The 27580-nt window shown below is 40.5% G+C and overlaps 4 protein-coding genes and 1 pseudogene across 4 annotated transcripts; 3 read left to right on the top strand and 2 right to left on the bottom strand.

Annotated features, from left to right (window-relative positions):
- Window positions 1-608: 608 nt before the first annotated feature.
- On the top strand, window positions 609-4225 carry LOC104432334 (mevalonate kinase). The gene is given in 7 exon segments (XM_039307736.1): window positions 609-835; window positions 838-902; window position 996; window positions 1780-2026; window positions 2104-2357; window positions 2887-3300; window positions 3834-4225. Coding segments are annotated over 7 exon segments (1164 nt in total). The 5' UTR covers window positions 609-771; the 3' UTR covers window positions 3953-4225.
- A 541-nt stretch (window positions 4226-4766) lies between these two features.
- On the bottom strand, window positions 4767-5516 carry LOC120290636 (annotated as a pseudogene).
- Window positions 5517-9844: 4328 nt separating this feature from the next.
- LOC120290901 (mevalonate kinase-like) lies at window positions 9845-14112 on the top strand. Its single transcript, XM_039307735.1, is given in 7 exon segments — window positions 9845-10135; window positions 11022-11057; window positions 11060-11264; window positions 11342-11577; window positions 11580-11594; window positions 12114-12527; window positions 13845-14112. Coding segments are annotated over 7 exon segments (1179 nt in total). The 5' UTR covers window positions 9845-10002; the 3' UTR covers window positions 13985-14112.
- A 668-nt stretch (window positions 14113-14780) lies between these two features.
- On the bottom strand, window positions 14781-16583 carry LOC104432333 (NADPH-dependent aldehyde reductase 1, chloroplastic). The gene is made up of 4 exons (XM_010044790.2): window positions 16458-16583; window positions 15376-15755; window positions 14890-15248; window positions 14781-14803 (listed from the first exon to the last, which is right to left on the bottom strand). The coding sequence occupies exons 1-4, from the start codon at window positions 16581-16583 to the stop codon at window positions 14781-14783; spliced, it is 888 nt and encodes a 295-aa protein (XP_010043092.2).
- A 193-nt stretch (window positions 16584-16776) lies between these two features.
- LOC104435149 (uncharacterized GPI-anchored protein At5g19250) lies at window positions 16777-21596 on the top strand. The gene is made up of 3 exons (XM_039306983.1): window positions 16777-17014; window positions 19647-20093; window positions 21469-21596. Exons 1-3 carry the CDS (start codon window positions 16777-16779, stop codon window positions 21594-21596), a joined length of 813 nt encoding a protein of 270 aa, XP_039162917.1.
- The last annotated feature ends 5984 nt before the right edge of the window (window positions 21597-27580 follow it).

The following is a 27580-nucleotide window of genomic DNA, read 5'->3' as shown; positions in this document are numbered from 1 at the left end:
TTGGCTTAATGGCTAGCAATTGGCCAGACGGGAGTCGTTGATCTTATTGGAGTGTTGCCAATAGGCGAAGCTAAGCTTCGTTGACGATTGGGGAGGCTATACCTTGTGGTGGCCACTGCGAGGGCATCATTGCTTGACCATGGCGAGCCTTGCTAGAGATCGGTGATGCTCAACTAGGTAGTGATTTGGCCACGATGCCATGAAACCTAAGGAAGAAGGAGAAGAAAATGAAAAAAGAAGAAGATGAGAAAAGTGTAATAAAATTATTTGAAAAATTTAAATCATAGAAGAATTTGAAGATCTTACTAAATGTATTTTTATTTCAGGAATAGAAATTTTAAACAGTTATAAAGATACTTTCAAATCTCAAAACTATTCATAAAACATAATAAAAATCGTTTTGAGCAAAATTATTTTCGGAAATCTTTAGATACTCCAAAATCTAAAATATTTTTCCCGAAGAAAGGCCAAAACATTAAAAAAGAAAAAGAAAAGGACATTCAAGAAACGCATCACCCACGCGCGCGGGAGGGCGCGCGTGTAGTCGCCACGCAACCAAACAAGCGCGACAAATTTAATGGCCACCAAGTTCGGTTTCCTCCGCCGTAGTTCTTCCCACATTCTCTCACATTCGCAACAGTCTCTCTCTCTCTCTCTCTCTCGCGGAGCACGAGCGTAGGAGAGAGAATCGATCCGCACCGATCGAATCGCTTCCGACGAAACCGAGCCCGCAAATCCATCGGCCACCGAGCGAATCGCCGGCGCGGGGAAATGGAGGTGACGGCGAGGGCGCCCGGCAAGATCATCCTCTCCGGCGAGCACGCGGTGGTCCACGGACAACCGCCGTCGCCGCCTCGATCAACCTCTACACCTCCATCACGCTCCGCTTCCCTCTCCCTCCGGTACATTTCCCTCCCCCGCCCCCGTTGTTCTCCGTCGCCGCCTACGTACCCGCGCGCCGGCTTTCGTTTTGTGTGAAATTCGGTTGACATAAGTGTCGTTACTCGTTAGGCGTCCGCTTGCCGATATGAAAATTCGCTGTAGCCTATGGCGAGGTGTAAGTAGCCATGATGAAATTCCTGGAAGGCCTGAGTTGAGCTGAGCTCCATGTGTTTAGTCCTTAGTTGGACGAACTCAGTTTCGCACTTAATTCTCAATTTTCGTCCAAGTTTTTTTTTTTTTTTGCTTGATTTTAGTTGCTCGTCTTTTGAATGCGCTTCAAGGTCGTACCTTTTCGCGGTCACGATTGAGGTCGAATCGTGGGAATCCTCTCCGGATGATGATCTTGATCGTCTTCTATGGAGAATATATGATCTTTATCCAAGTTCTTTTTTTTCTTTATTTTAGTTGCTCGTCTTTTGAATGCGCTTCAAGGTCGTATCTTTTCGTGGTCCCGATTGAAGTCGAATCATGGGAATCCTCTCTGGATGATGATCTTGATCGTCTTCTATGGAGAATATATGGGAGGAGGAAAAGGTTTCTAAAGATGAATACTTTAACAATCCATTCAAATGAGCGAACGGATTTTTACCTGCCATTTTAGATTGGTTGGGAGGATTTGTCTGTGTTCTCTAGTAACCTTGTCTTCGATTTGTTTTGCCATCTGGGTGAGTACTGAATCTTTCCCCAATCAGGTTGACCTCGCTGTGTTTGAACTGGTGCATGAAGCTTGTAATGGAGGGCATGCTTTTCACCATAATGTGTTTTATACATTGGAATTTTGTTCTATCACTAGATCTTTTATTGGCTTTGGCCATGACATAATATTGTCTTTCTGAGCAGAGACCAATGACACACTTAAACTCCATCTCAAGGACATTGGGTTAGAATTTTCTTGGCCTATTGGTAGAATTAAAGAAGCACTTTCAGAATTAGATGGTATCGACTGTTCAACCCCCACGACGTGCTCCGGAAAATTTGCAGAATCAATTTCTGCTCTAGTTGAAGAACAAAACATTCCAGAGGCGAAAATTGCACTTGCATCTGGAGTTTCAGCTTTCCTCTGGCTCTACACCTGTATCCAAGGGTATGTCTCTTTTAATCAGGTTCAGCAATACATTTTGCGCAGTGCATAGTTCTAATCTTTTCCTCTCTGTGGGTCAGGTTTAAGCCTGCCACTGTGACTGTCACTTCTGAGCTTCCTCTCGGCTCAGGCTTGGGATCATCTGCCGCAATTTGTGTGGCACTCTCAGCCACTTTTCTTGCTTTCTCCAAATCTATGAGCTTGGACAAAGGCCATCAAGGATGGCTCGATTTTGGGGAGAATGAACTTGAATTGTTGAATAAATGGGCTTTTGAAGGTGAAAAGATTATTCATGGAAAGCCATCTGGAATCGACAACACTGTGAGCACATATGGTAAGTATCTTGTGTAAGTAAATTGTTACCTTCTATCTAGATTATTGGATTCTATGCTGGCTTTCTAAATTGATATGATCCTCACCTGTCTTTGCTATGGTTAGATCAACTGGTCTGCTTTCAATGGAAAGATTAACATTAATGTGACCCTAATGTGGTTTGGGAGACCTTTTTTTTTTTTTTTTTTTTTTTAATCTACTTGGTATTTCTGGCAAAGAAACAAATGGAAGAAAAATTCTTAATGATGTAGATTGTGTCGAAATTATTTCCTGGTGTATAAACTTCAAGTGGTGGTTGTAAGACTACGTAGATAGAACCACTTTAGCCTTCTCAACTTGAGAAGAAGATATAGAATCAAGAAATGTCAATGCTAGATCTATTAATACAATCGAATGGTTCCTAATCTTGTTTGGCTGTGAATCAGGAGAAGGGGTTCTCTCTTTCAATTGGTAAATAGCGTTTTTTAAGTTGTCAAGCTTAACTAGAAAGGGTTATTGTTATTGTATTGACTGTGAACTTTATTCCGCAGGTAACATGATCAAGTTTAAGTCAGGAAGTTTGACACGCATCAAATCCGCTGTGCCCCTTAGAATGCTGATTACCAACACAAAAGTGGGGAGAAACACGAAGGCTTTAGTTGCAGGTGTTTCGGAGAGGACCTTGAGACATCCGGATGCCATGACCTCTGTGTTCGACGCTGTTGATTCTATCAGCAAAGAGTTGTCGACTATAATCCAAACACCTGCTCCTGATGAAATATCAGTAACAGAGAAAGAAGAGAAAGTAGGGGAGTTGATGGAAATGAATCAAGGTTTGCTGCAGTGCATGGGGGTCAGCCACGCCTCCATAGAGACAGTCTTGCGGACGACATTAAAGTTCAAATTAACCTCTAAACTAACCGGAGCTGGGGGCGGAGGCTGTGTTCTTACCTTGCTGCCAACCTGTATCCTTTCGCTTAATTCTTTTTCTCTCGATAATGTCATTTGTTTAGTTTTGAGTTTTCACTAGGGTCATGCATGTCATCGTCTTCTTTTAATTGAAGCGTCAATTCTCCTCATAAGCATACAAAAGTTTTGAGAGAAGTCATTTCGTGTGCTAGTGTAGGATTTGCATAATTCTTAGCTCATATACTTGCATGAGTTGCATCCCCATGGCAGTGCTTATGAGTGTCAAGAAAGAAGTAGGAGGCAGCACCTGCTCATGAAGGCTTAGGATGCTTTTTATGCAAATGCAATGTAAGTTCCATCCTAGGACAAGAATATGGAAAGACACCATGGGTCCGTAATTACGGCTTAGCACCTCAGAAAATCTGTCTGACTTTGCACTAGAGAACAACTGAATTATTGTGTGGGTTCTCCAGTGGCCTGGCAACCCTGATTCTTGAAAGTCTTTCAGAATTTCGAAGATGGGTAACTATGTTCTGTCTCATGTATTCATATGCTGTTTGTAAGTTTATTCCTTGACCCTGCGGATCAGTGCTATCAGGGACGGTTGTTGACAAAGTGATTGCTGAATTGGAAACCTGCGGATTCCAATGCCTGATCGCTGGAATTGGCGGGAAAGGGGTGCAAGTCTCTTTCAGCGGTTCTTCGTGATCCCATCTCGCAGTGGCTATAAAGATTGCAGGAATTGGCAGACGAACCATAAAAAGATTTGCCTTCCTTCGCCTTCCCTTCTTCCGAGTTTGTTGTTGTACTTGTATATTATTCTCTCTTGCATTTTGTGTTTCGATTATAACCGAACCCTTTAGTCTTATTAGCCTCTCATTGATGTCGGATTACCATGTTACCATGTTGCCGCATGTCAAGTGTTTAAATTTAGTAATTCAAAAGCAATAATTAATGAGATCTGGCGAACTACTTTTGCAACACTGTTCTCCATTTGGGGTTTCTATCGTTTCTTGTGCTTCAGATCTTAGGCATTCACTCTTTTCTTCTCTTTAAATAGGTTTATTTCTTTGGCCCGACTCTAGACTGGCAGTAGAGACATGTTCATGTTTACTCGAATGTCTGATCCGGATTGTGTATGCTGTGGTCCTTTCCATTTTTCTTTATGATCGCGATTTACAAGTGAACCGAGCACAACAATGTGTTGCAGCCTTTAGCATTGCTAATTGGCCGCAACCTGATGAGTGATAATCCGAAGATTACATAACATACTCAAATCTCAACACCAAGCATACATGTGGTATAATTGTACAGCGTTCTTTAGTATTGACCACTTACAGTTGCAACGCAACATACACCAAGTTTCATAGTTTATTTGACATGAAACCCGTACGTTTAAGCTTCCTTCATGTCATAACATCAAGCTGAAGTATACCGACTTTACACACTTTAGAACTTCATATCACACATCTAAGAGACTTAACACCACAGAGGCACACCACCCTTTAGAACTTCGGTTGTATTAACCATTCACTATTGCCCCACCTGCAAAGAATTTGCAGAACCAAGCATACTCTTAGTAGTGGCGAGATTAAGTAAATGAAACTTGCAATTATACCGAGTGTACTCACCGTTGGGATGAAGGACCTGGCCAGTAATGTAGGAGGAGCAATGGTTGCACGCAAGGAACACATAGCACGGCGCCACCTCGATGGGCTGCCGGCCCCTTCATTGGCACCTCCGACCCAAACTTCTTGACCTCTTCCTCGCTGAACGAGGCCGGGATCAACGGGGTCCAGATGGGCCCTGGTGCGACTCCATTGACTCGTATGCCCTTGCTCACTAGCTGGAGTGCAAGTCCTCTGGTGAAGGCTACGATCGCTCCTTTTGTTGCCGTGTAGTCGAGCAGCTGGGACTTCCTTTGTAAGCGACTATTGATGTCGTGTTGATGATGGCGCTACCTTCCTTCATGTGCTTCAGAGTGTGCCTACGATCCAAAACTCAAAACTCAGGAGGAAATATCATGTTTATGCATGAACCGAAAGAGCAAAACGAAAAAACTTAGTGAAGTCTAATTTACATGCAAGTTGTTCTAAAACTATGTCTTCATATACCTGGTAATGAAGAACTGGGCAAATATGTTAGTCCTGAAGACTCTCTCAAGCCTTGCCTCATCAATCTCTTCAATGGTGCTGCACTTATATTGCTGGGTCCCTCAGTCCGGCCTCGCCACTTCCAATAAGTCACGTCACACCATCACTCCCGTCGCCATTCTTGGAGGACCGCCTCCATTGCTGCCCTCTCAATGCCTATGCGTGTCCTTTGCAACTGTGAGAGACGAGGGCAGATGTTGGCCTCTTCGGAATGGTGGAGACAAGTGCCTCCACTGTCGAGGTTAGCGACGGTGGTGGAGAGGCAGCAAAAGATTATCGGACGGTACAAAGGGCCTACATGTAGAGGCGGTTGCAGGAACGCCCGAGTCTTTGCCTTATTTAGAGGGATAGCTAATCCCAGTGTTTCTTGGTAAAACGAAAACAACTACTTGCCTTGAGTAAACTCCATAACTCTGCAGTGATGCATCTTTGTGTATGCCGAAAAAAAAGAAAGTTAAGGTTATTGGAAGCATGACCGGTGAAGTTTCGTGAAATGGTAGGGTCTGCATAATATCTCTTTCTTCATTTCTTTATAACATAACTGTGTACGGTATTCAACCCTTCTAACTCGATCAATTCTCATGAACGCGCACAAATTATTGCATCACCACGAGCATCGTGGGAAAGCCGCTCCCATAGATGGCAGGGGCGTGACCCCCTTTAGTCAATCTGAGCACAAGACATCGCAATTTGAATACCGTATCCGATCGCATCCAAATCAAAAGTGAATATTCCTTCCGCCGTGTTACGGCTAAAGAAGGACATTGCAATTTGCAAGGGATGGCCTCAAGTGCGAAAGTCAAATACCATTCTAAAGTCCCTTTGAAGCTGTCGTGTTTGGACTTCGAAGTGGACTTTCCCTCTATTTGTTGTCTTCGGCACTTTGGTCATGGTCCAATATCGCATTAATTATAACAGAAGCTATAGAGAAGTCGTTTCAAGCATGCGCACGCATCCGAAGACTTTCTTCGGCTCGGTGGCTTCTGGCTAGAACAGGGGCACGGCTAATCAGTGTTTAGCTCGTTAGAGATTGATTTGTGCTGATACGGTAGGTTCACTTCACGATTGATCTCAAAAGTAAATTCCGGACACGATTAATTCAGCCATCCCCAATAAAGTATCTACGATTAAGCTGAGGAATTTGAACTTAAAGTAGAACTAGAAAGTGGGAGAATCGTCCAAAAAGTCCTAAACTTTTTATGTGAAGGCCAAGTTATTCCTAAACTTTTTAGTCATGACGATATAATCATAAGTTTTTGACAATTTGTTAGTTTAATCATGAACATAACTTTTTGATGGTTTGTTGATATAATTCTTCTGGCCAAATATCCAAATAATAGATTTATGACTAAATTGATAAAATACTTTTAAAAGATTTAAGATATAATTGACATAATTGAAACGTTCAGATTAATTTATATATAATAAATTTAAGATTTTCCAGTTGATGAAGCCAAAGACGGGCTCCTCGTTTCGCATTAGGGTGGTGGGTGAGCCGTACCTATAATATGACGCGGTCTCGTTTGTAACGAAAACCAATCAGCCGAGAAAATATTGGGTGGTCCGGGACCACCACGTCGGCGTGGTCCCGGACCACTCATATGGCGCCACATATGAGGGGAGGGGACAAAGAGAGAAAGAGGAGAGAGAACGTCAGAGAAGTGGGCTCCGGTTTTCGTCCTTTGTCTGCTCTCCCCATATATGTGGCGCTGTGTGAGTGGTCCGGGACCGCGCTGACGTGGTGGTCCCGAACCACCCAATATTTTTCCCCAATCAGCCCGATTCGTTTCCAAGGCTGACAAGTTTGACTTGGTGGGTAGGTCCACAATCCCTCGCTGGTTTCATTTCGACTTTCTGCAGCTCACGCGCCCGGGGCGAATGACCAGAGAGGTCTTAGTTTTTTTTTTTTTTTTTTTGGTAAAAACCAGAGGTCTTAGTTGACGGGGCTGGAAACTCCTTTTTTTTTTTCGAGTTCACGGGAGATGGATCGAAATCGATACGGCTATTTCGAGCGTCATCAGGGTCTCGACCAGGTCCGATGACCCGAATTTGTCCGGAGCCATTTTCCATCGCCGAGTGCATGCGAAGAAATAAGACCAGAGCTAAAAGGGGAGGCCAGAATCTGAGTGAGGTCCGACGGAGGCCGTGAAATCTAGAGCAAGGGATTGTGCCGCCGTTGCCACCTATACCGACACTCTCAAAGAGTTTTCGTGTCGTGTCGAACATTTCGATACGAGTTCAACACTCTTCGATACTCGGTCACCAACATGTGTCGAAAAATCCTCGGTCAGTCGATTTTCGATGTTTCGAATTGAAATTCGACATTTTTTTAATAAATGAGATGTCAAAATGTATGTGTGAAAAAACATAAAACACAATAATAAAAATAATAAATAGAGAAAAAAATAAAAACTTAGTCTTTTTTCTCTTACTCACTCTCACTTCCCGTGATACACAATCCATTCTTAAGTTTTTTCCTCCTCTTCTGACATATCTAACATGCAAGTCCAAAACATGAATTCTTGTTTTTTCTACAAGTTTTATGAATTATTGAAATATGGTTGAATTTGTCAAATTGAAATAATGAATGATATTAATAAATTGTGGATTAATGTTTTTAGTATAAATTCATTCTAGGCTTTTTTAATTAATTATTTATAAATTTAAACCAAATTAATTTGATTGAAATAATCATAAAAATGAAATATATATTTAATATATAAATGTCCCAACGTATCAAATTTTTTTAATTTTGTATAAATAATATGTCGACATATCGTATCGTGTCGTGTCACGTGTTAATATCCACGAGTGGGAGGACCAATGGTGGAGCTGACACCCTTATTGAGATTGGATAGTACGATCGTCAGAGGCCGTCAGAGGGGTCGCAAAACCTTGCTTCCTCCTCTTGCTTACTCTATTTCGGTCGTTTCTTTTCAATCATTGCGAGGGTCCTTTGAAAGGGTTTTCTTTAGATGTGGCAGTACTTGGATTTTACTTTGGCTTCACATGTCCTCCTATGATGATTCTCCATTGGTCACGAAAGATCAATTGATAGGAAAATCATAGTTCACCGTTCCGATTGAAAAAAATAAAACTTAAAGCTCAGCAATTTTAATGAGTCGTTTTGAAACCGAGCAATCATAAATATAAAATTTACTCTATGAGCTTTCCTTATGAGTGAAGTGTACCCAACTTTTAATTACCCTATGACTTCGTTAATTTCGCTAAATTATATAATTTGGAAGATATATTTTCTTAAAAAATAATCAATTGTATCGCTTACAAAAATAAATGAAAAATAAATATATTTATTACCTAGGATCATATTTAAACATAAAATATTATCGATAATGAAAACATTTCTCATCAATTGGTCAATTCAAGCAATATATGCGATTTTTTTTTTATTTTATAAATATCTATTTTATTGCAAAACAAACAAAGTCTACGTGTGCACACAAGCATACACAACATAAACGACGAGCTAATAGATTAAAAAAATTGCACCTATTTCGAAATATAATTCAAGCGAAAAAAAAGGATAAGTTATATCATGCGATAACCCGATCTAATATTAAGTAAAGTTTAGGCCCTATTTGGTAACGATCATACAATGTTTGATTCTAATTTTTTATTCATTGTAAAAAAAAACAGAAATCTGTCTAGTAACTTTATTATTTTAAGAATAGATTTGGAAGATAATTAGAAATTTTAAAAAAATTTCTTATTTATTCTTAAGAACAATTCGAATATCAAGCCTATTTTTTTTTCCTCTTTTCTTTTCTTCTAAACATTTTCTTCTTCTCCATGCCTTCCTTAGGCACGATGGCCAACGCGGCCGACGAGAGTTGGTGACCTTGTTGTGCCAACCGACAAAGTCAAGCTTTGTCGGCACCTAGGCAAGGCTAGACCTCATGGTGGTCACCGTGAGGGCATTGTTGCTCGGCCATAGTGAGCCAATTTCATAGTGACCTGGTGAGGTCGAGCCTTGTTAGAGATCAATGATGCTTCGATGAGGTAGTTGGTCGGCTAAGATTGATGATCTGCTAAAGGAAGAAAGAGAAAAAAGAAGAAAAAGTAATAAATTTATTGAAAAATAAAAAAATTAAATCACAGAAGAATTTGAGAATCCTAATGCATTTTATTTTATGAATAGAAATATTAGACAGTTATTAGATACCTTCAAATGCTCAAAAACTCATCTAAAAAACATAATAAAAAAATCGTTTCTGAGCAAAAATTATTTTCGGAAATGGAATGGTAACCAAGTAGGTTTTTAAATACTCTAAAATCTAAAGTATTTCTTCTAAGAAAGGCCAAAAAAGAAAAAGAAAAAAAAAGGACATTCAAGAAACGCATCACCCACGCGCGGGAGGGGCGCGTGTAGTCGCCACGCAACCAAATAAGCGCGACACGAAGTTCGTTATTCTCCGCCGCAGTTCTTCCCACATTCTCTCACATTCAAAACAGTAGTCTCTCTCTCTCCCGCTCTCTCGCGGAGCACGAGCGTAGGAGAGAGAATCGATCCATACCGATCGAATCGCTTCCGACGAAACCGAGCCCGCACTCCATCGGCCACCGAGCAAATCGCCGCGCGGGGAAATGGAGGTGACGGCGAGGGCGCCCGGCAAGATCATCCTCTCCGGCGAGCACGCTGTGGTCCACGGATCGACCGCCGTCGCCGCCTCGATCAACCTCTACATCTCCGTCACGCTCCGCCTCCCGTCGCCCTCCGGTACATTTCCCTCCCCCCCGGTTGTTCTCCGCCGCTGCTCACGTGCCCGCGCGCCGGCTTTCGTTTCGTGTGAACTTCGTTTGAGATGAGTGTCGTCAGGCGTCCGCTTGCCGATATGAAAATTCGCTGTAGCCTATGGCGAGGTGTAAGTAGCCATGATGAAATTCCTGGAAGGCCTGAGTTGAGCTGAGCTCCATGTGTTTAGTCCTTAGTTGGACGTGCTCAGTTCCGCACTTAATTCTCAATTCTTGTCCAAGTTTTTTTTTTTCTTGATTTTAGTTGCTCGTCTTTTGAATGCGCCTCAAGGTCGTACCTTTTCGCGGTCACGATTGAGGTCGAATCGTGGGAATCCTCTCCGGATGATGATCTTGATCGTCTTCTATGGAGAATATATGATCTTTATCCAAGTTCTTCTTTTTTTTTTTCTTTTTTTTAGTTGCTCGTCTTTTGAATGCGCTTCAAGGTCGTACCTTTTCGCGGTCCCGATTGAAGTCGAATCATGGGAATCCTCTCTGGATGATGATCTCGATCGTCTTCTATGGAGAATATATGGGAGGAGGAAAAGGTTTCTAAAGATGAATACTTTAACAATCCATTCAAATGAGTGAACAGATTTTTACCTGCCATTTTAGATTGGTTGAGAGGATTTGTCTGTGTTCTCTATTACCCTTGTCTTCGATTTGTTTTGCCATCTGGGTGAGTATTGAATCTTTCCCCAATCGGGTTGACCTTGCTGTGTTTGAACTGGTGCATGAAGCTTGTAGTGGAGGGCATACTTTGCACCATAATGTTATGCAATACAATGTGTTTTATACATTGGAATATTGTTCTATCACTAGATTTTTTATTGGCTTTGGTCACGACATAATATTGTCTTTCTGAGCAGAGACCAATGACACACTCAAACTCCATTTCAAGGACATTGGTTAGAATTTTCTTGGCCTATTGGTAGAATCAAAGAAGCACTTTCAGAATTAGATGGTATCGACTGTTCAACCCCCACGACATGCTCCGGAAAATTTGCAGAATCAATTTCTGCTCTAGTTGAAGAACAAAACATTCCAGAGGCAAAAATTGCACTTGCATCCGGAGTTTCAGCTTTCCTCTGGCTCTACACCTGTATCCAAGGGTATGTCTCTTCTAATCAGGTTCAGCAATACATTTTGCGCAGTGCATAGTTCTAATCTTTTCCTCTCTGTGGGTCAGGTTTAAGCCTGCCACCGTGATTGTCACTTCTGAGCTTCCTCTCGGCTCAGGCTTGGGATCATCTGCCGCAATTTGTGTGGCACTTTCAGCCACTTTTCTTGCTTTCTCCAAATCTGTGAGCTTGGACAAAGGCCATCAAGGATGGCTCGATTTTGGGGAGAATGAACTTGAATTGTTGAATAAACGGGCTTTCGAAGGTGAAAAGATTATTCATGGAAAGCCATCTGGAATCGACAACCTGTGAGCACATATGGTAAGTATCTTGTGCAAGTAAATTGTTACCTTCTATCTAGATTATTGGACTCTATGCTGGCTTTCTAAATTGATTATGATCCTTACCTGTCTTTGCTAGTGGTAGATCAACTGGTCTGCATGCTGGCATTCAATGGAAAGATTAACATTAATGTGACTCTAATGTGGTTTGGGAGCCTTTTTTTTTTTTATCTAGTTGGTATCCTGGCAAAGAAACAAATGGAAGAAAAACTCTTAATAATGTGGATTTTGTCAGAAATTATTTCCTGGTGTATAAACTCCAAGTGGTGGTTGTAAGACTACGTAGATAGAACCACTTTAGCCTTCTCAACTTGAGAAGAAGATATAGAATCAAGAAATGTCAATGCTAGATCTATTAATACAATCGAATGGTTCCTAATCTCGTTTGGCTGTGAATCAGGAGAAGGGGTTCTCTCTTTCAATTGGTAAATAGCGTTTTTTAAGTTGTCGAGCTTAACTAGAAAGGGTTATTGTATTGACTGTATACTTTATTCCGCAGGTAACATGATCAAGTTTAAGTCAGGAAGTTTGACACGCATTAAGTCCGCTGTGCCCCTTAGAATGCTGATTACCAACACAAAAGTGGGGAGAAACACGAAGGCTTTAGTTGCAGGTGTTTCAGAGAGGACCCTGAGACATCCAGATGCCATGATCTCTGTGTTCAACGCTGTTGATTCTATCAGCAAAGAATTGTCGACTATAATCCAAGCACCCGCTCCTGATGAAATCTCGGTAACAGAGAAGGAAGAGAAAATAGGGGAGTCGATGGAAATGAATCAAGGTTTGCTACAGTGCATGGGGGTCAGCCACGCCTCCATAGAGACAGTCTTGCGGACGACATTAAAGTTCAAATTAACCTCTAAACTAACCATAGCTGGGGGCGGAGGCTGTGTTCTTACCTTGCTGCCAACCTGTATCCTTTCGCTCAATTCTTTTTCTCTCGATAATGTCATTTGTTTAGTTTCGAGTTTTCACTGGGGTCATGCATGTCATCGTCTTCTTTTAATTGAAGCATCAATTCTCCTCATAAGGATACAATAGTTTTGAGAGAAGTCATTTCGTGTGCTAGTGTAGGATTTGCATAATTCTTAGCTCATACACTTGCATGAGTTGCATCCCCGTGGGTGCTTATGAGTGTCAAGAAAGAAGTAGGAGGCAGCACCTGCTCATGAAGGCTTGGGATGCTTTTTATGCAAATGCAATGTAAGTTCCATCCTGGGACAAGAACATGGAAAGACACCATGGGTCCGTAATTACGGCTTAGCACCTCAGGAAATCTGTCTGACTTGCACTAGAGAACAACTGAATTAATGTGTGGGTTCTCCAGTGGCCTGGCAACCTGATTCTTGAAAGTCTTTTTCAGAATTTCGAAGATGGGTTAAGTCCCGTTTGGTTCAAAGATTCTCAAGGGGCTTTCGCCTCGAAAGTTTATTGAGAAAAAAATTGAAGTGTTTGGTTCAGCATTTGGAAGTGTCTCGAATGCGACCTTTGAAATCTTTGAAAGCCCAAAGTGGGGACTTTTGGGCTTTCGCCAGCATTTTTAAATGCAGTTCACATTTCTTATTCATTCGATGATTTTTTTTTTAAAAACCAATCATCTTCCCCACACCTCAACCGCCGTTGATCGACGACGGAATTTCATCGGATTTTATTTTTATTTTTAAAAAATAATAATAAAACTCTTTGCAAATGTTGGATTCACCTTTTTTGTTGTCATTTTTATCTTTTGACAATCAATAGCCCAACTTTTATCAATACATTAGAATGATCATTAATTAACGAAGATGATTAATACTACAATAATTAAAGAAAATTATTTAAAGTTGAAAACAAATCTAAAAAAACCTAGGCTAAAAGTTGAGCTTTGCATTTAATCTATAATCAAATTCTTTTAATATAATTTTTAAATAAATTTACTAATACCTATCTTTTACATTACTCTCAACATAAAAATGTAAAAGGTTATATAGTCATTGTTTCTTTTTGCAATTTTAAAAATACTAAAACTAAAAAAACTTAATTTGTTTACACTAAAGGGCTTTTCAAATATATGTTTACCAAACAAGGTCTTGTATTTTCCGAAACGCTTTCACTTATAATTAATTTCAAACAGTCTAGCATTTTGAAAAATCCCTTTGAGGTCATTTGCATTCTCTTCGGGCCCTAGCTATGTTCTGTCTCATGTATTCATATGCTGTTTGTAAGTCTATTCCTTGACCCTGCGGATCAGTGCTATCAGGGACGGTTGTTGACAAAGTGATTGCTGAATTGGAAACCTGCGGATTCCAATGCCTGATCGCTGGAATTGGCGGGAAAGGGTGCAAGTCTCTTTCAGCGGTTCTTCGTGATCCCATTTCGCAGTGGCTATAAAGATTGCAGGAATTGGCAGACGAACCATAAAAAGATTTGCCTGCCTTCGCCTTCCCTTCTTCCGAGTTTGTTGTTGTACTTGTATATTATTCTCTCTTGCATTTTGAAACATTTTGTGTTTCGATTATAACCGAACCTTTAGTCTTAGCCTCTAATTGAGGTCGGATTACCATGTGACCATGTTGCCGCATGTCAAGTGTTTAAATTTAGTAACCCAAGAGCAATAAGCAATGAGATCTGGCGAACTACTTTTGCAACACTGTTCTCCATTTGGGGTTTCTATCGTTTCTTGTGCTTCAGATCTTAGGCAATCGCTCTTTTCTTCTCTTTAAATCGAGTATTTCTTTGGCCCGACTCTAGACTGGCAGTAGACATGTTCATGTTTACTCGAATGTCTGATCCGGATTGTGTATGCTGTGGTCCTTTCCATTTTTCTTTATGATCGTGATTCACAAGTGAACCGAGCACAACAATGTGTTGCAGCCTTTAGCATTGCTAGTTGGTAGCAACCTGATGAGTGATAATCCGAAGATTACATAACATACACAAATCTCAACACGAAGCATACATGTGGGATAATTGTACAGCGTTCTTTAGTATTGACCACTTACAGTTTGCAACGCAACATACACCAAGTTTTATAGTTTATTTGACATGAAACCCGTACGTTTAAGCTTTCTTCATGTCATAACATCAAGCTGAAGTATACCGACTTTACACACTTTAGAACTTCATAACACACATCTAAGAGACTTAACACCACAAAGGCACACCACCCTTTAGAACTTCGGTTGTATTAACCATTCACTATTGCCCCACCTGCAAAGAAATTGCAGAACCGAGCATACTCTTAGTAGTGGCGAGATTAAGTAAATGAAACTTGCAATTATACCGAGTGTTCTCACCGTTGGGATGAAGGACCTGGCCAGTAATGTAGGAGGAGCAATGGTTGCACGCAAGGAACACATAGCACGGCGCCACCTCGATGGGCTGCCCGGCCCGCTTCATTGGCACCTCCGACCCAAACTTCTTGACCTCTTCCTCGCTGAACGAGGCCGGGATCAACCGGGTCCAGATGGGCCCTGGTGCGACTCCATTGACTCGTATGCCCTTGCTCACTAGCTGGAGTGCAAGTCCTCTGGTGAAGGCTACGATCGCTCCTTTTGTTGCCGTGTAGTCGAGCAGCTCGGGATTTCCTTTGTAAGCGACTATTGATGTCGTGTTGATGATGGCGCTACCTTCCTTCATGTGCTTCAGAGCGTGCCTACAATCCAAAACTCAAAACTCAGGAGGAAATATCATGTTTATGCACGAACCGAAAGAGCAAAACGAAAAAACTTAGTGAAGTCTAATTTATATGCAAGTTATTCTAAAACTAAGTCTTCATATACCTGGTAATGAAGAACTGGGCAAATATGTTAGTCCTGAAGACTCTCTCAAGTCTTGCCTCATCAATCTCTTCAATGGTGCTGCACTTATATTGCTCTGCAGCATTGTTCACAAGTATATCGATCCGACCGAATGAGTTGACCACTTCATCAACCACTTTCTTGCAAGTCTCATCGTACCCAAGATCGGGCACGGCTATGGCTATTGGATCCTTCACATTAGACGCCTTTGCTTGCATCAAAATTTGGAGCAGGTCGTTCGCATCCTTGTGCTCTCGGTCCTTGACGAAGGTGAATGCCACCGTCGCACCCTCTTGCACATAGCAATGGCAGACCGCTCTCCCGATACCAGAGTCTCCTCCGGTAACAAGTGCGACTTTCCCCTTCCACAATTTCAAAATAAGTAGCATATTATGAACGCATACAAGAGAAATATCCGATCAAATTCCTGTCGGAGACTTGTTTAAATTGAGCATCAAGTATCAACTAATGGCTACTTTTTAGGCAACAAACATTTACTGATAATAGCCTCAGCACAATTCAATCTTTTCAGCATGCCTAACACTTGACACTAACACCTAGCGTGCGACTATCACAAACCTCGTTGTTTCCATGCGCTAGTACAAGTTCTACATCACGCAATGAGGGCATGCCACAAGGTGATGCGAATCAGCATAAATTTTTTCAGATTGGCTTCTCGAAACCTGGTGCCGAATGGAAGGGCATGCTGAGAAGATTGACTAATGCAATCGCCTGACAAGTGGTATCGGAGTTAAGGGTCGGGACACCGTTCGGGAGGGTGAAGTTGGTGGTAGGTCAAGGGCCGGACTTACTTGAGAAGGCGCAAGTGTAACCAAAGTCACTACTCACCTAGACCGAACCAGGATAGAGTGGATTGATTTATACCTCATGTTCATCTAGGACACACCAGATATTCTTACAATTGCTTCAATTATGTTTCTATCCAAGTTTGAATTTTTTAAGTGAAAATGCAAGAAGGATGAAATTCTTGGATGTCATCCTTTTTCAGGATTGAGAGAGAGAGAGAGAGAGAGAGACCCTAAAGATGAAGTTAAGTGAAAGACCTGGAGCTTGCCAGAGGGCTTGTAGTCATGGCTGGTGAACTGGGGAGTGGGTTCCATCTCGTGCTCTTTCCCCGGCTGCCTCTCCTGCCTCTGCGGCGGAAACTGCTCTCCTCCACCAGACGCCATCTCTCTCTTTTCTCTAGTGAACACAACTTCACGGCGAGCGTCCAAGCTCAAAGTGCGTGTATAGTGCTTAAATGGTAGACGTGCTTCGGTAGCTAGCCGATGGGGGAGGTGGCCACGTAGCATTACGTGGCGGCACCTGATTCCACGTGGCCGGCTGCAGCGAAGGACTCTGACCACTTGGCTTCGCGTGGATATGCAAAGTGAGCAACGTCGAGACGTGACGCTGCCCTTAGAGTCAAAGCCAAAGGCAAGAGAACACAATCAGGACGAGGGTGGAGCAGAGAAGATGACGATGACGATGGAGATGGAAGGAGAAGCAAGCGCATTTTGCGGCACACGTCGCCACGTCATGACCGTCATCCTCGTCGGTTTGACCTTCCGTTTCGACGAGGATCCGGAGAATCTCACAGCGCTGCAAGTGTCCCCTTCTCGTTATCCTTAGTTCTAAGAATCTCTTGTTTTGGGAAAGATTCGACGTATCTAGATTCTTAAAAACGCTTAGAGGCAGTTAAGTTGTGAGCCAATTAGATATATCGATTGTATACGTTCCATCTCAAGTGAATTCTTGATGGGGAAGTCCTATCATTTTCAAAGGGAATTCCTGAAATTTCACTGTGATTTGACTTTAAAATGACAATGGCATGGCGTTCGAAAAGTAACTACTACTGAAGATTTGTGGTTGATTAGGGGTGCTTTCCCAAGAAACAGAGAGTGACAGATAGATCGATATAAAAGTTCGAATAACCGATGAAAAACATGATGTATATCTTACTATCTCTTCAGGGATTGACAATGGGCACGCGATATCACGTGTCACAGGGGAGAAAAGAGATCAATGGACTATTTTTCACCGAAAAAGTTGATGTCATACTCATAGTGTACTTCTTGTTTCTATAGCCCCAAAAGGGTGAACCAGTTTTGTTGTCTCTTTTCATAGGACTATGTCATATCTTACGAAATTTGTCAGGCATGATTATCTAAAGGTTTATGAGGCACGATTATCTAAAGGTTTATGAAACACTTCGTAATTCTTACAAACTAGTTAAATCTAGACTTTTAGCCTACATAAGGCCTTTAATCAAGAGCAGTTTATATCTAGTTAGTAGGATTCGAACAAATTATCTCTAATTCTTGAATTGGAAATCTTTTAACGCCACAACCAACTCCGAGGGGTTCTTATTTATTGCCTTCTATTTAGTATTATTTCAATTGTTAATTTATATTTTCTTGAAAAAGACGCTCCGCCTATAAGAACTATTTGTGATTGGATTGTAACTCATTGTGCTGCAGCAATTCTTCATGTTGTAACTTATGTGTTTGATAATAAATATCTTTAAAATGCGGCGCATAAAGTTGTGTGCAACTAAACCCCATTTGGTTCAACATTTGGAAGAGGCTTTGGGACTTTAAAGTCCCTTGGCCAAATGCAAATGCATTTGGTTCGATTTTTTTGGGTGGCTTTGACAAGATGCAATTGTATTTCAAATGGTTCTAAGGGCCTTTAGCCCAATATAGCTCTAGAGGTACTTTGGAAAATTGCATCTTCGGAATACAAGTTCCCGGTATTGTTCATTCTCCAAAACCACCGCATGAAAGCCGATCAGAGGCCGACAATCGTCGGCCAAGGGGTCATGCATGCCGGTGACCGCCCCCTGAGGGTTGCCCAACCTCGACGACCGTTGCCGGACCTCAGGTGATGCTTGGGTTCGCGCGACCTAGGTGACTAATGGCTTGAATTACTCGACCCAAGTGACGGCCGCCTGGGGTCACCAACCTAGGCGACATCATTCGAGGCTAGATCTAGCCATCAGGTGGCCAGATCCGACGGTTTCGGGCGTTAGATCCAATAGTTCGATAGCCAAATCTAGCGGTTCGGTGGCCAAACTTAAAAAAAAAAAAAAAATACAAATGTTTTTTTTTTTTTTTTAATTTAATAAAAGTCATTTACAAATATAAATTTTACTAAACGATATTTTGGCCAAATTTGTTTCTCAATACACTTTATAATTACAATTTACCAAATGCTATTTATATTTCGAAAAATGCCCTTCACCCAAAGGTATTTGCATTTTTGCAAATGTATTATTCAAAAGTCAAATCAAATGGGCTGCAAATCCATTCCTCAAAAGTCGAACCAAACATGCCCTAACTTTTTTAAGAGCTGCCGCTAGGTGTTGTAATAACAAGTAGTTTTCCCATTATCTTATAAAGTTAACAGCATTCATTTTTCACCGGTGGAGAGACTGCCAGGTAGCCGTACCGAAATCTAATATTCGAACGCGAACCTTCACGAAATCGAGCCGCGAGACAGGCAGCGAGTCTCAGTTTTCATTTTCTGCATGTCTGCCACATGTGAACTCATCTGTCAGCTCGCTGCTTCGCCATTACTGGAAAGCGGAGGCAACGAGGTGGCACCTGGAAACTCCAACGGCAAAAGAAAAGCCAATAAGATGAGTAGATAAGAAGCACCGAAAAGCCAACTTGTTCTTCCTTTCATATCCACTTTTCTACAAAGAAAATCTGCAGCCGGGGTTCATATAAAGGTTTCGTTCTTCATTGCCGACTTACGACGATCTCGTTCCATTATTCACAATGGGTTTGGTCAATTTCTCCTCTCTGGGTTTGTTCTCGTTCATGCCATCTTCTTGCAATCATACCCAGTGGTCTGTAATGGTATGTCCTGTTTGATCGTTAATAGTTCTGGGGTTTGTCAGCTTTTACTTATGGAGTAGTTTCGTTTTTCTCATTACTACTGCTGCTGTTGTTTTTCATGGTATTGCCAATTCACGACCTAAGTGCATGCATAATTTCCTGTGCCTAAGAGGAATTCTACTTCGGCAGATCTGGTGATTTGGTCATTACTTAGTAATTATTAGTAGCTGCTGGCGTTTGTCTCGACTATGGTTGATTCTTGATTGGGATTGCCCAAATAACTCTATTGTTGATCCATAGGAGTTTTTACATTCCTACTTATATACCTTCAAGGGTTCTCGAGTAATCTGAGTTGTGTGAATAACAAGCAATCTGAGAGCTTCCACTCTTCACTCTTTTATCTTCTTGCAGACGACGAGGACAATCTTCTTCAAGGCATCAACAGCTACAGAACTTCCCAGAATCTCCAGCAGCTCGCCAAGAACGACAAGGCCAACTGCTTTGCGGACGAGCTCGCCGACAAAATCGACGACCAGCCCTGCAGCGCCACGTACGGTGCCAACACCCTCCCGGGCGTCGGCCTGCAGTCCTCGAGCTACCAGGACGCCCTGTCCAAGTGCAAGATCCACCCCAACTACACGACAGATGGCGTCATACTCCCAGTGTGCGTGGCGAAGCTGGTTCCGACGCTAGTCCTCACCAACTACACCCACAGCCCGTACCAGAAGTATTTGAATGACTCGAGGTTCACAGGAGCTGGTGTTGGGTCGGAGGACGACTGGATGGTGGTGGTGCTAACCACGAGCACACCGGGAGGGAGTTTTGCCGGTGGGGCCGCAGCCTTGCTTGGTGGGCTGAGTATGTGGGTGTGTCTGTTGCTCGGAAAATTGATGATGTTCTAAGACCTCTCTCTCTCTCTCTCTGTGTGGGGTTAATTCTGTATGTAGCTGGTTGGCTGTGGATGAAAGGAAGTGATGCATTTTGGGAACATGCAAATCTAATCACTTACTGCTGTAGAAAACTGTGGTAGTGTAATGTAAAAGTGAAAGGCAATTGTCACGATGTGCATTGGTTTGAATGGCTATCTTGTCTACCAAGGCACCGTCTCCCTATTTGATGGGGCCGTCATTCATATTCAAAGTGGATTCATCTGTTTTTAACGAAGTCACAATTCGCAAAAAGGGTTCTCTTGATAGCTTGCTTATGGGGATCTATTAATGTTCAAGATTCTTTCACAAGAATCGATCAGGAATATGCATTATCTACGAAAATCTATGCATAATCCTGACAGATGCAATCCAAATGAAAAGCTGAGATGCATCGACATGTTTTTCGTAACGAGCGTTTGATTTGTCAGTCTCTACTCCTGAACAAAAGCTGAGATTGCGTACATCCCAAATCGAGATCGGGGTGAATTAACGTCAGGATTGCATATATCTCTCGAGATTGCGTACATCTCAAATTGACTATAACTAATATCATGATTACCTCGTTACCTAAAATGGATATAACGTATTTATCAAATATATATCACATATCAAAATATACAGTATCTCTCTTTTTCGCTTCATTCTTCTCTATCTATCGACAGGTCTGAGTCGTCTGTACTGTCTCTCTCGCTCGCTCTTGTTTCTGTATGCAGATTTTTTCTTGCTTGTCTTCTACCCTCGTTTTGTTCATTCGCTCTTTGCAGAATATGTTGTTTCTGAGATCCATTATTCTTCCATTTATTTTCTTTTTTCCCTGAAATTTTTGATTGTCCATGTTGGATAATGTCACGTGCCGGAGAAAAATCAGTGCCGGTTGCGAAAAATCCAGTGGAATTTGATTGAGTACATGGTTTGCTATTTGTACTCTCAGGCGAAACTTTGTAGTTCCAGCCTCACTTTTTTGTATAGATCCCCATGTCCAACAGATATCAGCTGCTCTTACATGTTCCAAAGTATACAGGTGTTTAGATTTTTTCTTTTTCATTTTTTTTTTTTTTTTGCACTTTTTTTTTGCATTTTCTAAAGTATACAGGTTTTATCTTGATTTTCTTTTTATCTTGATTTCACGCGTGCAACTTGAGATTTTTGGGCTTTGACCACTTCACTATTTTGAGAAAGTTTTCCTGTTAGTTTTATTTATTTTGTTGAAAATGAATAATTTTCATTATAGATAATAATTTATATTTGAAATTTTTGTGGAGGATGAGATTTTCTAAATTGTTTTGGATGTGCCTGATGGTTAGGTGGATTTGGCAGGGGTGGTGTTACAGATTTGATGGGAAACGCTTCTGCTAGAAATGCTTTCCCTGGTGGTGGAACCGGCGTTCGAATCGTGGTTGCTGGGGACCGTGCACTGGGAAATCGAGCTTGATCCGAACAGCCGCCGCTGCTGTTTTTCCAGCGAATGTCCTGCTGGGGTTGTCACCAACGCGTTTGCCCCAAGATTTTTATCCAGATCGCGTGCCTCTTACAATTATCGACACCTCTTCAAGGTGCTCTACCGAAACTGTTCTGCTTTAACTTCCATCATCATCCAGGGAGTAAACCATATGTTTTAAACGGGGGTCACGTTAGCTCATTCAATATCTGTTTTTGCATGAATCTGAAATAAGAGTGGAGGACAGGGAGGACTCTGGGTGAAGAGCTGAGGCGGGCCGATGCTGTGGTTCTTACGGATGCATGCGATCAGCCTGCTACCCTTCTTCGATTCAGTACCTTTTGGCTTCCAAAACTTCGTCGATTAGACATTCAGCATTGTAAATCGGTTGTTCCTTTGTTTCTTGATTCCCTGCCATGGGAAAGAATTGCGACTTTCTTCTGAAACTTTTACTCTTGGTCGTGGAAGTCAAGCACATCGACTTCACTTTGATAGGCAAAGCCTTGTGAAGTGGCCTCTGTTCTGGTGTTTGAGTCACTGTCAGATATCTCTTAAATGTCATCTTTAGGTAACAGTCCCATTTATAGTGGTGGGCTGCGAACTAGATTTGAGAGATGAGAATCGGCAACTTAACCTGGAGCACATAGGGATGCTGATAATGGGAGATTGAAACTTGTATTGAGTGTTTGGCTTACAATCTATTTCAGGTTTGTATGAATGCTCAGCTCTCTTGTATTAGTTATAGTGATCCAGTAACATTTTGTCCTTGTCGAGAATTTTCTCCCTGTAGAGGTTTTCTCCTATGCACAAAGTTTTCTTCATCCAACCGGCCTACTATTTGATCGAAGAGCGAATTGTAAAGCCTTGTTTTGTCGAAGCCCTGGAGTGGATTTTCATTCTCTGCAATTGTGATAGGGATGGTGCCCTCAGTGATGCAGAGCTATCTGAATTTTAGGTCTGCATTTGTGCTTGCATTAGTGTGTCTTTTCTTTTGCAAGTTGGTTTGCATTTGACGCTATTTTCTTTTCCTTCTTTGGGAGTTGATGTATATAGATAGAGACTGCTTTAAGTGCCAAGAAGTTCTGATAAATAAGGATCATCCTGGCTATTTTAAGGAACCCTTAGCAAGCATATCTTCTGTTATATAGTCTTCAGAATGCATTCATATCACCTCAGTTCAAATGTTCGACAGGACAAATGTTTTAACACGCCTATACAACCTTCTGAAATAGTAGGAATCAAGAGGGTCGTTGAAGATTTGTCATCTGAAGGCACCGATGAACGTGGGCTGATATTGACAGGATTCCTTCTTCTCTATTAGCTGTTTATAGAAAGAGGACGTTTGGAGACAACTTGGACCATTCCTGAGGAAGTTTGGTTATGACAATGATATCCAACTAGCAGAGTAACTTAATTCCATCTTCATTGTGAAGATCAGGTACCTATATGTTTGGACATAAATAGCAAAGAGTAAAGGAGTTAAGACTTTGCTGTTTGCCTGGAGCAACATGTTGATGGCTTCTTATTTCACGACTTCATTTTAGTGACAATTTTCCTTCTTTTTTTGATTGCTTTAGCCAGAGTAAAAGGTTATTTTCTGTCACCCAACTCAACAAGAACAAGGGCATGATACGGCCATCCTTTCATGAAAAGACGCAGTCTCAACATAACTAAAATTCATCCTGATATCAACATATATACATCCACATATATATTTAACAAAAAGGACATTTGGTTATAATATCAAAGTTTTTATAAATCATCAAACCAATATATACCTCCAAAAACTAACTCACAAACTTATCAACTATATATAATTCATACCAAATTTTTTTATTTCACAACTCAAGCAATCGATATTTAAATATCAAAGCACTTTTCAAACCCACATTAATAAATCATTAACTTTTCAAGGTTCTTTCATAAAAAGTTTCACAAACCATTTATAATCAATTATTCAAGTTGAAGTCAAAAGTTGACCTCCCTTTTTAAATAACAAAACATCAATAAAGCCTTGATCATATTTTATGCAACAAAAGATGATGTTCTTAACTCATAACATATTTAGTAAAAAAACATGAGTTTAAAACACAAAGAATAAACAGTGTCACTCACTTGGAAAAAGCCAAAAAACCAATTACAGTGGTTATTTAAGTTGATGCACTCGAATTTTAACAAATAACTGAAAAACAATATAAAAAGACCAAGTAAAATGATATTTTAATAAATGACTCAACTATACTATGCTAATTTGTCAATAAAACAACACCTACGCGCCAACGAAAAACTTGCCTCTAACAAAAACCTATTGTTGTTTGCTAGGCGCAACTCATATGTTAAAATTCATAATGTCATAACTTTTCCACATAATTCCATTTCAGGCCAACTTATAGTCTATAGAAAGCCATTTTGACATACTATAAGAACCCCAATCCAGCTGCCCTAAGACCTTGTCGGAAATGACTGAAATTCGGTTCAAAAGTTATTGTTTGAAACTCTGTCCATAACACACACCGAACTTGAAAATTCCATTCTAGGTAAACTGTAAGCTTAAATCAAGATCCGTAAAATCTTACAGCTTCACAACACCCTGAACTATCATTTCTATAAAAATATGTAGCTTAAAAACTTAAAATCTGACTTCACCGAACAAATTTCCATTAATTATGAATTTCAAGCCCTAAATTTAAAACTACTCGGATTGAATGAACAAAGGGCGTGAGCATTTACCAAGCATTGTGAATCGGAGTTGAGTCGGCTTGATGAGTCATCCGTAGCGCGCGCACAAAATCCCCCTCTTTTTCCTTTCTTCTTCCTCCTTTCTCTTCTCTCTCTCCTCTCTCCTTTTTCTTTCTTTTCCCTAAAGTGGGTTCTTGGTCTCTCTCTCTCTCTCTCTCTCTCTCTCTCCCCTTAAAAGAGCCGAAGCTTCCAGTGTTCTCTCTTTGCTTCTTTTCTTGACTTTTCAAACCTCTTTTTTTTGTCCTTTTTACTTTTCAAAGCTCATATTTTACATTCTCTGCTCCTTAAAAAGATTTCATTCTAGAAATTTACAATACCTAAATCATGAAACAAGTGAGGGTATTTGCATATTGCCTCCTCCTCAAGCTCCAAAGTGGCCTCCCTCTGGTATGGTTTTGCCACTAAATCTTCACGTAAGGGATGGCGTGTCGTTACAACACCTAATCTTTCTTATTGACAATACAAATGGGCTACTCTTCATACGTTAAGTTTCTCTCAACTTCAACTATGTAAAATCTAGTATATGATTAGAATTTGGCACATATTTCGTAATAAGGATATATGGAACACATTATGCACTTCAAATAATGCTAGTGGTAAAGTCAATTTATAAGCAACTTCACTAACCCTTTCTAATATTAAGAATGGTCCTACATAACTTGGACTCGATTTCCATGCATGCCAAATCTCCTTATGTCTTTCATAGGAAAAACCTTCAAGAATACATGCTCTCCCATATTAAATTCTACCTTGCACCTTTTGAGGTATGCATAACTTTTCTAATAGTTTTGTGCAGTTTTCAAACATTATTGAATAAGCTTGACTTTCTCTTTTGATTGTTGTATGTACTTGAGGCCAGTTAACATACAAAGCTTCGAAATGAGCTATCTTAATGCTGGAATGATAGCTGTTACTATAAGAAAAATAAGTTCAAACGTTACATGAACCACCAATGTCAATAATGCAAGATCATAGCATATCCTCTAATGTCTAAATGGTTCTCTCTAATTGACCATCTATCTGTAGGTGTAAAAAGATGTATTAACGCCCATTCTAAACTCTTCCAAAAGTTAGACATAAATCTAGAATATCTATCGAAAATAATACTTAATTGGAACTCCATGAAGTCTTACCATCTCATTAATGTACCACTTCATCATGTCCTCAAGTGAAAGGCTGAATCAATATTACAAAAGTGTGTAGATTTAGTCAATTGATCGACAATCACTTATATAACATTCTTACCACTAGGCATTCTCAGTTAATTGATGATGAAATCAATGATAATATGCTCCCACTTCTATTTAGGTATTTCAAATGGTGCAATTGGTCATCTAGTTTCTGATGCTCAATTTTATTTGTTGACAAATCAAACATTGGTCGATAAACTTTACAATATCTTTTTTCATATTGATACACCATAATTTTTCTCTTAAATCTTTGTATATCTTAGTGCTTCTTGGATGAATTGAGAATCTAGTGCTATGAGTTTCCTATAATATCTCCTTTTTCAATTCTCAATTATTGAAACACATAGCCAACCACCAAACCTCAACGATCCATCCACGTGGATACTAAAGTTGTAATGATCCCAATTTCATCTCCAAAGTCACAAGTAGTGGGGCTTATTTTTACGATATCCTAGGCACATCACCGTCTCATTTCTTTTAAATATTCAATTTAAGTACAGTGGAAGTGTATACAACAACCATCTCTTTGACAACACAACAATCAAGCAGCTATGAAAATAGTACACAAAGCATGCTGCTACTATATTACATCAGTATATTTACAAGCCCTTATTTATGGGGCTATTTCCTTCCATGGTACATTATTGAGAATCTCTAGCTACTCTAGCGAGACTACAACTCCAAAGGGGGAGACTTTCATACTTACAAATTTGAGGGAAAAAAACAGGGTGAGTTATAAACTCAACAAGTAAATAACTTATTCAATAAAAGCATAACTTATTCAAAACATTTTTGATGACAAATCAATAGCAAAACAAAAGCCTTGTTCTTAATTAGAACATGAGAAATCGCCATTTAATAATATGCAAGTGTAAACCAAGATTCATTCCATAGTATGTGGAACTCACGCCTCACTCAATAATATGCAAACATAAATCAATATTCATCCCACAACATGAGGAACTCACGTCTCACCCAATAATATGCAAGCATAAACCAAATTTCATTTCATAATATGAAGAACTCATGTAAATAGGTTCATTCATTAATAGCTGAAATCCATTGACTCTTTCGGAATCTAACAAGCATCTAAAATCCATTAAGCAACATTCATTAATCCAAGGGTGATGGTGATCCTCAATAATGAGTCCGTTAGGCATCCAAACTTAATCTAGGAATGTCCCATAATATCCTCCATTGAATCCATTGGCAACATTGCCAAAATCCATCAATCAACGGTTAGAAATTAGTCCCTTGTATGACCATGTATTAATCATCACAATTTGGATTCTTATCTTCACTTTTAGTTCAAGAGCTTGAAGACGTGTTATGCATAAGTTTGTGAAATGACTCATCATAATCAAACGTTGAACATGTCGGGTGCAAATCAAGGATTGTGGTTTGATCCGACAAGTTTCAGTATCAATCTAGTACTAAACTTGGCTAAAAAACAATATGTGTCAATATCACATGAGACCATGAAAGGACTAATCCGTTTGACATGTTCACTGACCTAGTGTCAAACTTGGCTCGAGAATGATACACCTCAATAACGCGACATGATCACCGAGACCAAAAAGAATGACTAGACCCTAGTTTGTTTGTGACATGATCACGGACCAACCGGTGGTTCGATACCAACCTTGGCTTAAGAATGATACGCCCGCCCACCCGCCCACTTGGACCGGACCCGGTTATATAATAATATAATAATTTTTAATATTTAAAAAAATCACAAATCGAGACCAATCTTGAAATGACTAATCCATTGTGATCTCCCTTTTCTGATTCTCTTCCCCCTCGAACTTGAACATTTGTTCAAGGCTGATAAAACCCTTTTTCTTGAAAGGGCGGGAGATGGCGGAGGTAGTGGCAAAGATAAACTAGGACATGCACTTGAGGAGAATAAAGCTATCATGGTTGGGAGAGCTATAATAAGTTGAGGAGGGCAAGGAAATTACAAGCTTTCACAAAAATAATTTCCAAATCGGTTTGAATCAAAGCATAACCAAGCTTATCAAATAAGAACATGAACAAATTGGTTTGAAT

The sequence above is a fragment of the Eucalyptus grandis genome, chromosome 2 (assembly GCF_016545825.1).
Source record: "Eucalyptus grandis isolate ANBG69807.140 chromosome 2, ASM1654582v1, whole genome shotgun sequence".
NCBI lineage: Eukaryota > Viridiplantae > Streptophyta > Magnoliopsida > Myrtales > Myrtaceae > Eucalyptus > Eucalyptus grandis.
The sequence above is the reverse complement of the archived record's forward strand: the minus strand, read 5'-3'. Positions and strand labels throughout refer to the sequence as shown.